The sequence below is a fragment of the Terrapene carolina genome, unplaced genomic scaffold (assembly GCF_002925995.2).
Source record: "Terrapene carolina triunguis isolate 2854851 unplaced genomic scaffold, T_m_triunguis-2.0 Scaffold120, whole genome shotgun sequence".
Taxonomy (NCBI): Eukaryota; Metazoa; Chordata; order Testudines; family Emydidae; genus Terrapene; species Terrapene triunguis.
The window spans coordinates 8,131,435-8,141,811 of NW_020664471.1; the positions used below are offsets into that span (position 1 = coordinate 8,131,435).

A 10,377-nucleotide genomic window follows, 5' to 3' on the forward strand; every position below is an offset into this window, starting at 1 on the left:
GAGAATTCTTCATCCTATGTATTACTGTACTTAATGTAGCTAAGTGGATCAACTAACACAAAACTAGTCTAAAGGAAGTGCATAGAAATAGTAGTATTTACCTTTTCCTTCCTCCAGGAAATTATTCAGCTGTACTATCCACCCCCAATCCAAATATATATTTGGGTGCTCCTTTTCCATTCCAACAAGCAAAAGAGAAAGGTTCAAGAGAGAGAAATTGGCAGATGTATCCCATTCATTCTGCTTTTGTTAAAGAAAATCTGTTGACTAATTTTGCTGGATTTCTGTCTTAGTGAAATAGTGGAGTTCATAAAACTCTATGCTCTGAATAAAATATATAGTTTGCTGGTGTAAAAGCTGCCAGGATACTGTGAAATTGATGAGTAATCCTGTGCAAACAAAGTGAACCACCTGTGGTAAAGTTAAAGATCTTGGGAAGCAGATTGTCATTACTTTAGTAATTATACACAAACACTTCTTAGTAAAGTGGATTAGAATTTAAAGAATAGATCAGCTTTATGTTCCACTATGAAAAAGGAAAAGTGTGTTAATTGCTAATGGGCAGTAGCTTACACTGAGACACGTCACAGTTGAAGAATATGATATGAAAAAGACCTTTGGTGAAATAATTTTAGTAATCATGTGACATAGGCCAACTAAAATCCTTAATTCATTCCATGGAGAAAAAAGGCATAACAATGTTGATTAAGAACAGTATTGATCTTTAATCTGGTATTTCTTGTGTTTTTCTGATTTGTGTCAGTATTAAATGCACATGTTTGCATTTCCCCCCTTTGACATTGTATTTAAACAAATGATAAAAATATAACTGTTTTTTATAAAAAGTAATATTTGTGGGAGAATCATTTATGGGAGAATAGTTCATTTATCAGTATAATATGTATTTATATATTCTAAATGTATTTACAAGAATAACTTTAGCTGAATAAGCCATTCTAGTCAACTGTCTGAACACGTGTTTATAATTAAAAAAAATATTTTGAGTATCTATCAGAAGTGCTCACATAACCGAGCCCTAGCAGTGCAAATGGTTCTGCTTTAATTACTGGTGCTGCTATAATTCTGTATTAGTAAAAGAATTTTTGAATTGCACATCATTAATAAATAAGCCATCAGAAGCAGCATTATAGCCTTTGAAATGGCTTAGGCCCACATAAACCTTCCTGTTGTGTCAAGGTATTACAGGGGTCCCCAAACAGTTGGTGATCTTAAATACTAAATCTGCTGCAATACTGAGGCACTACGGGGTAGGTTAAGGATGAAGTTTCAGCCTTCATACTGAATGTCCTTGCTTTGTGGATTTAAGTCAGACCCTAAATCTCATTTGAATCTAGTTTAATTAATTGAGTAATGCATTAATTTGTGAATATATAACTCAGACATTTTTATAAGCAACATGCCACTTTTTCTTCCTCAATTGGAAAAAATGCACTTACAAACCCGTGATAAATATTTTGATATACAATCCTGTAACTGTGATAGTATTTGACATTAAGCTTTTTGGCTGTTTTAAGCTGTTTAATCAGTTGTAATATTGTTCACACTAAGAAATACAGTTAGCTAAGAAGTAAACATCATTTTGTGTCAGTAGTTTAAAAATGTGTTAACACTGTTTTGCTTACTTGTTCCATTTTTTATTTGCAGTTGAAAAAAGAAGAAAAAGATACATATGAAGAAAACATCCATTACCCCTTTCTTCTTGTTTTAACCAAACATGAATAGAAGATGAAATAATTTTTTTTAAAAGGACAAATTAAAACTAATTATATGTGTGTGTGATTTATTTTTTCTGAGTGGCTATTATAAAATATGATAAGGAAAATTTGTTTCATTTATTGCAGTGAGGAAACCTTGTGAGACATTCTGTATGTCATTTTAAGAACTTATTTTTTTCAATTATATTTCCACCTTAACAAATGATATGTATATATTTACAAAGCTCTACAGCTAGTTTTCCTTCTCTCTCATGCCTTTCAGCTTGAATGTTTGTTAATCTCTCTAAACATGATTTCTTTGTTTGTATTTGAAAATACATACATCATATGCTTTGTGGTTGTATTTGACCAGTTGAAAGTACTAAAGCTTTCTCATTCACTTAGGGAGCAAATAGTTTCCTCAAGATCTTTAAAAAGTGCACACATCACCTCCTAGATTTTTCTTTTGCCTTTCTTGAATTTTCCCTGTTGATTTTTCTGTCCATGCAAAATTGAAATGTTCTAACTTGTTTTGGTGTTTTCTTTTTTTCTTTTCTTTCTTTTTTTTTTTTTTCAACAGGGTACTTTTTTCCACTGTAGATATATAAGAAATTATGCATCAGACAAAAGCCTCATAAACTGACCATTTGTCCTTTGGACACAATAGCTTGCCCAGCCCTCTGCTCCTCCTCTCCAATTATGTGTGATTAGTCTCAGTGTGTTGTGTCAAGAAGGGGGAGTGTGCTGAGTGCTTATTATCTGGTTAGGTACAAGAAGAGCACATTTAGGCTCTGACTATGAATGAAAAGTGAGCCTTTATCAGGACTAAAATCTAACTGCTGCTGTTCTACAAACCTCTCTTTAAAAATAGATCTTGTCCTAAGACATTCTGAACGCTATGGCAACTAGGGAATTTTCTTTTAAATGCAATCAGACAATCGTCTTATTCAAACTAGGTGTGTATTGTGATATACTGTGGTTCAAATGTTTTGTAAATGTTTAATATATCGCTGAGAAAGGACAGCTGTCCGACAAAGAAACATGATCATATTCTTCTTTTCTAATGGTTTAATAAAATGTTCTAATGATTTCTTGAAATAGCAAGCCGGATCTTTAAGGAATCCTGCACAATCTCTTTAACCAGAATACTTTTTTAGAATGGTAAAAAACCACAATCAGATACTTAGTATTGTTAAATGTGCAGTTTCCTATTGAAATACATTAAAACAATTACATTTGGTCAATTCTCTTCCTCTCACATTTAACAAACTGAGCTGCATGTAAACCACTAGCTTATACAAGTTCTTTTCTCTTCAGTACTATCCTCAAACAAATTTTTTCCTCACCAGTTTGCATGTCCTTGTATTCAACACTTTTTATGCTCCATTAGAGCACCTAGATGGACCTCAGAAGGCATAGGTCAAGTCGCAGTTAGATCATACATTTCTTTCTCACAAAAACTTGAATTGCAATGCCAAGTGATGGGCTAACATCACAATAACAGCAATTTATTCCTCTTTTGATAAAACAGCAGTCTATTCTCCGTATTAGATAAAGACCAGGGGCAATGCAAACCAGCCATTTATCCTAGTAGTTCAGCAGTAGATCTCCTTTATGGATGTTGTGGGTTTCATGTTCAAACTCTTGATAGAAGAATATTTTCTGATAAGAAATAAGGAGCATTTAGGAATAGTTTAAGGCTGTTGTAAAGACGCTTTTCATCAGTTTTTGTTCTGTTTGGACATACAGCAAAGGACATGTTTTCCCTAAGGAATGGATACAAGGAAATCTTTGTAACCAACAAAGAAAAGCCAAAGACATAGTGAAATATGAAAATATGTAGATCCTGTCTGCTTTTATAAGAAGGGCTTGAGAATATTCTCTACAATATAATCTAATAAAGACATATAGTTGCCAGAAATAAAACTATTGTAATTGGAAATGGCATATTTTGTTGTTTATTCCTCCAGGGAATAAGCAGGTTTACTAAAACGAACAGCTAGTTATTGCTTTTTTTAAAAAAAAACCTGTCTGTAGTGTTAGTACAAGGTGTTGCGCTAGGTACTGGCTATCTTCCTTTAAGAGTCTACTTGATGGAGTTTTACCAAAGAACACATCTGGGGTTTGATTCTGCAAACACTTACACACTGGAGCTCAATAGTGAGTATAGCTACTCATGTGCATAAAAGCTTATCGGATTGGGCCCCTAATTTGTAATTTTCTACTGATAATCAGCATTAGGTTAAATATTTGTTCATTTCAAAATCTGTACTGTAAAGGTATACAGTTGGAGGGGTTTCTTGTGTGTGTATTTTAAGTATTGTTTTTTAAAGGACATCTCTCAGATTTACAGTCTTTAGAAGGTACAGTTGATGGGAAAAACTTTCTGATTTCTCAAATTTTAATAAAAAGGCAATGATTTTTTTAATTAAGATGCTAAAGATCTCTGCTTAAAGATCACCAAAATAAGCTTATTAAAAATAAATGTGTCAAAGTCCTGAGTGTGTCCTGCCTTAACCGCCGTCTGTATGGCCTCTGATACTGTGTATTTTTAATGTGATACAGATTGCTTCATTCTTGAAAGGAATATTAGGATTGCGTAGTTGATGTTTGTAAGGCACTCTGAAGATAGTATAAATGCTAAGTATTATTATTCCTATGTTATTTTCTTTGGCAGCCAATGGGAACATTTTCCGGCTATACAGAAAGAAGGACAGGAGACACTTGATATGGTCTGGGACTACCCAGCAGATAAAAGTGTACAGTGTAGCTAACTACAGGATCATTTCAACATCTACCTGGGAGGGCTTCTGCAGGCCCCTCTCCTTTTCCATCCAGGTCCCCCAGGCTGGGATCTTACCATCCTCCCCCCACCCCTCCGAACAAGAGTTATGATGAGCTATAAGAAAGGGAGTTGGCTCCCTGCCATACCAGTCATAGGAGCCCCCGCTTCCCCCTGTTCCACTCTTTTAACCAGCACCTCCTTTAAGTCCTTTACCAGGCCATTTATATGATCACTGTATCCCTTCCCTATGGAGCACCCGCATTGGGCAGCCACCCCACACTTCCATAGTGAGTTGCAACATCATAGCCTAACTCCCTTCCCTACTCACCATAACAAAGCCCTTCCCGAACCCGCTGTGGGGAAGGCAAAAAAAAGCCCCACTCCACCTTGGCCAATCTGATGGTAAGGGAAAAATTCCTTCCTAGCCCCTGGAGAAAGGAACGGCTAGTGTGATGCCCATAGCAGGTCCTGACCAAACCTGGTATTTTGCCACCTGCAAGAGGATGGAGGGTGGGTGCTGCTCCGCCTGACCTGGGAAAAAAGGACTTCTCCCACCAGGCTTGCCCCTTTTCATGCCCAGTCTCTGGGGATGAGTCAGGGCTGACCCATGCCCCCTTTTGCAGCAGCTTCTGAGCTTTGCTCCCCATACCAGCCATAAAGCACTATTCCCTCTTTCCCAGCAAGCCAGAAAACTCCACCCACTACCTCCCACTTAAAGGTGCAGTGCGGTCATTAGACTGATGTCAGTTTTCCTTTACATATATCATGAACTTCTGATGGAGATTGCTTCTTCCTCCTTAATCAGATTAAAATGGCTGATCCTTGTCACATTAGAATCTGTTGCAATGGGAATGATTTTGTATTCCCTGGCAGCCAGCTATAATCTATAGACTATGAAATGCGAAAAGCAATACTGCTTATATGAAAGAAAAGTCCACTTCATCCAAAACATTTAATATATCTGTATTTGCATAGGAGATCTTGACAAAGGTACCTGAAAGAATGGGTGTGTGAACAACTTGCACAGTGGGGGTGCTGAGAGCCATTGAACCAAACTGTAAACCTGGTTTATGATGGAAACCACTTCAAGCCAGGGGGTGGGGCAGCACCTCCAGCACCTCTAGTTCCAGCACCTATGCGTGAAAGGTTATGATGCCAATCTTTTTGTTAACATTTTGATAGAACATATAAATAAAGCTTTAAGTGAGGAGAGCATACTGAATTTGTGAGGAAGGATGGTCTTATCAATGAGGCACATGTCTCAGAGTCAAGAAACATTACAACTGATACCAGCTCAGTTGTAGAATTCCTGTGTGGCCTTGGGCGGGTCATACCAGGATGGCCTGGCTGACATGCCTGTGTTGGGAGGGAAGGGGGAGTAAGATCCTGTACAGCCTCTCTAGACCTTGAGCGTGGCAATGTATGGGTAAGCAAGTGCTTCATGCCCATTGCAGCTTCCCTTCACTGTCCCCCTGAACAAAAGGGCAGGGAGTAGGCAGAACCTTTGCTCCATTTGTGCCAACCAGTACCACTGATTTAGCATGAGGGGGAAGCAACCAGTAGTAATCTGCTACTGGCCAAGGCCTTGAGCATTTCACCCTGAAGCAAGAGAGTAGCAGCCACGTTCCTCCACTTACATGGGGCAAATTGTAAATGCATGATTTAGCCTTCATCTTTTGGTGCCTCCCTTTACTTATCGTTAAGAATGGGGAATGAGGAATGGCTAAGCTGAATCAATTATTGCTTGCAAAGTGCTTTGAGAGCCTCAGGTGGAAGATGCTGTAGAAGTGATTTCTGTGGAGAGTAGCCATATCTGGTAGGTTTTCCCCCTCAGAATTGGCAGGGGCAGAATTTGTCATTCTGTACTTGTTGATTCTGGTTTTAGAGACAGCTCTTCACTGCCATATTTCAACAGCCTGAGGCCTGTTCTAAATTGACCAACTTATTTTAACAGATTGACAAGCTTGGTTTCAAATGCTAGCTTTCATTGTTATTATTTGTGTTATGATAGCACTTACAGGCCCCAACCAAGAGTGGGGACCCATTGTGCTAGGCACTGTACAAACCTAAAAAGTCAATCTATACACTAACGTGTCCACAATCTAAATAAATAAAGGGTGAGAGAGAGAAAATATCATTATTCCCCATTTTTCAGATGGGGGATTTGAGGTTAAGTGACTTGCCCAAAGCTACAGAGACACAGGTGTGTAACACAATCCAGAATTGAACCCAGATTTTCTGAGTCCCAGGGCTGTGTCTTAACCAGAAGATTCCTTTCCTCTCTGACCAGTGGTTTTTCTTCAAACAGCTGAATGTAACAAACTTCCTAAAACATTTTTTTCATTTTCAAAACATTTAGCCTTTTCAAGCTTTTTGTTTAGTCAGCAGCTGGATTACTGCCAAAAAGCCTAACACAACGTAAGGGCTGGATCAGCGCTGGACATTTTCCACCTATGTCCAACAGGAACGTTGGATCTTCATTATCCTTAGCGAGTGTAATCTGGGTGGAAGGTAGAGGGAAGATGCACGAACAGTAGTCCAGATGGCATTCCACAGCCTGAGAAGATACATTTTAACCCATGAATCTGGGTTAAACTCAACAGATGCAAAGGCCCCAAAACACAAAAAGCTGTTGTGGCCAACAATGGTGGAACAGCAACATTTGTTAGCATAGAACTCTAATAAATAACAAATATTTGAAAAAGAAATAAACTTACATTTGCTGAATTTTTCTGCTGATACTGATATTAAATCAATGCAATAACAATTGAAAAAGATGGCTTATTAAAACAAAACAAAAAGGGTGCTCTGTGTTAGACATATGCCTCATTTAGCTCTAAAATTTTATTTCAGCATGCCAAGTTACTAGCAAAGAATAGATTTTAGCAATCTATTTGCTTTGTGCCCTGATAGCACATGAATTCTAAGAGGCTGTTATTTTTTCTCTGACTTCAATTAATGTACTTTTAAAATGATTAAACATATCATGCTGTGACTTCTAAAATGTCAACAAGCCTGTAAACTTGGGAGACAGGAATGTAATAAAATAGGTAATAGGAGATTCAATAGTTAATAGAGGCCCTGAAGTGTGAGTGTATACAGTAGCTCTATATTGGAAACTGTGCAAATGAAGATGGCTTAGTATTGCAAACTGAGGAAGAAAATTGTTTTTAATTAGCACCTTCATAAGAACTGCTGATTAATACTGTTTGGTTTGGTGAAAAGCTTTCAGCTGAGTAATTTGTACAGCCATTACAACAGTTTTGTTAGACCAGGACTCCTGTTGTTAAACACAAACAGCAGATGATAATGGTGGAAGATGAGTTTGTCATGTAACAATTTACCTTATTGAAAAAAGCTTTATGTAAAACCCAATACAGTAGGTACCAGCAGAAATCACATATTTTAAATCCTTCCAAAATTGCAGTGTGCCATGCTAGTGTGGTTTTTTTCATGGACTAGAAACAGATTTTATATCATTTATAAAATTATATATACAATTTAAAGGTGTTGTAGCAAGGACAGACCACTTTACTGGTAATGCTTTACATCAGGACAGTAAAGTGCTAGCATATTTAAACACCTTCTAAGTATATAAAGTGGGTTTAAAAATTGAAATGTAATTAAGTAATATTGTTCACATGCAAATGTATGTGTGTGGCTTATGCACTGAAATTATGTTCCATGTTTGTGCAAGGTGTAGAATTTATACCCAAGGTTTTAAGGAGATTTCTCACAGAACAACTATTATCGACTGCTTTTGCTTACCGGTTTTTTCAATTGACAATTAAAAATAAAAACCCTTTATCCATATCTGGTAATATGGGAACATGCATATTTTAGTTACCCCCTGTAAGATGTCTAGTGCAGTGTATAGAAACAGAAGAACTTTTAGTAAATGAATAACAATAAAGGAATATGTGCACTAAATTATTACACTAACTAAGGATGGTAAGAACTGTAAATTATTGGAGTGCCGTAATAGAACATGAGAGTTTTTCTGTAGACAGGCCTTCGGGGTAATAACAAGGGTTGAGACTCACGACAGTGCCAAATAAGCTTTAGACAGCATAATAGTCTGCAAAGAAAAGCCACAGAGCACTAATGTGAAAGAAGAGCTGTCCACCACATGCAGCAAAAATCACCAAAGGTCATTTTATGGTAGCAATTGTGACATAAAATTGGTGGTCATGCTACATGTCTAATACTCAGCACAGCTTTATAAATGATGGGCCCCTAGCGATGGCTGTCATTAAGTGCTTTCATCATAATAAACTTTAAACTGTTGGCTTTATGAATCGCCAGCCAGCTTCAGCTGTTCGTTGGATGGAGCTTGCAGTGCCTTAAGTGTGACAAGGCCTATTAGGAACTGCAACCATGTTTCAAGCGTACTTGGCTTTCCCACTCCTGGGGTGATTGCTGCCTATTAACCGGCATCTGGGAAGATTTTCCTCCAGCAATCTCTGATCAAGAGCTTTTTTGGGCTTTGACCTGCATTTCCTTCAAGACTTTCTCTGAGGAGTTTTATAAGAGCAAAACTCCAGAGGATTTATAGCCACTTCTGATTAATACCTTTTCAGTTTTTCTAGCAACTCTCCCACTGCTACATGGAGAAAAGCTTTCATTGTTCCTAAGGTGCTTATTTGTGACCTTTTCTCTGCTTTCTGATTCCCTCTAACATGTTCTCAGTGAAATCCTTGGTGTGTAACCAAGACAGTTGTTGAAGTTGTTGCAGCTTTATATAGAGTGGCTTGTATATGTACATATATTTTAAATACATAAATTTAGGACAGACTCCTCCCTTTTAAATTTCAAAATTAATATCACAGTTTACTAGCAATCCAGTTAAAAATAAGCAATTGCAACTCATTCGCGTATATAACAATTGATAGAATGCTCATTCCATCAAAGGTAAATACATAGCAAACACCCTAGGGCTCCAGCTGTGTGATGTGTGTGTGTGTGTGTGTATGTATGTAATATAAGCCTCTCCTTCAAACCACCTCCTTCCCAAACCCCTAGGAGAAGAAATGGGCCTTGTAATGTAACTGCACAGTTCATATATCTGTGCTCTGGCAGATCAATGGGGGAAGCAAGTTCCAAAGTGGAAAGGCCTTCATGGAGATTGCCTTGCCAGCAGCTCCCTCTCTTTTATAGTAAGGTTGCCTCTGCTTCACTTCCTTTGCTGACTGCAGCCAGGGCATCATGGCTCTGGGAGAGTGGCAGTCCCTCAGGTAACTGGGTTTCAAACCACTTAGAGCTTTTAAAGGCGAGGGCCAACAGCTGGAATCTCACAGGTAGCCAAAGCAGCTCACAGAGCATTGGTGTAGTGTGCTCCCAGCATGACGCTCCTCTTGGTAACTGGCCCTGGCATTCTGCACCAACTTCAGTTTCTGAGTGGTCACAAGATGTAGGCACATTCCAGTGGTCTAAAGTGCACCAGTAATTGCTACACTGTTGAAATATAAAGATACATATAAAGGTTTCATGAGCCAAATTATATTTTCATTATCCTTATGCATGTGAAGACTTTTAATTTCTATAAATCTTCCAGTAGCTTAGAATTAAATCATATTAGTGTGAATTATGCATGTTTAGGGATCACTCCTCTAAGAACTTGTAGTATTTAATTTACAAGGACTATACATTTTTCAAATCTTTTTAACGAGGAACTTTAACTACTTTGTGTATGAGAGAGAGAGAGAGAGAGAGTGTGTGTGTGTTTGTGTGTTTTTAAAAAAGCTCTCTGCTTTCTTCAGAAACCTTTATGGGTGACTCAGGTGGTGGTGTAAGCATAAAAGCTTTCAATGTGTAAGAACCTGTCTAATACTCTTATGAACATCTCTTTTAATCCAAGTAATGTAATAGTAGAAGTTT

At 37.7% G+C, this 10,377-nt stretch overlaps 1 protein-coding gene across 1 annotated transcript in view; it reads left to right on the forward strand.

The window, feature by feature from the left end:
- CAMKMT (calmodulin-lysine N-methyltransferase) overlaps nucleotides 1–4,147 on the forward strand; it is a 365,373-nt gene extending 361,226 nt beyond the window's left edge. Inside the window, exon 11 of the mRNA XM_024210700.2 lies at nucleotides 1,666–4,147. Within this exon, the coding sequence (XP_024066468.1) occupies nucleotides 1,666–1,743 (78 nt within the window). The 3' untranslated portion in view covers nucleotides 1,744–4,147. The remainder of the gene's footprint in view (nucleotides 1–1,665) is intronic.
- The last annotated feature ends 6,230 nt before the right edge of the window (nucleotides 4,148–10,377 follow it).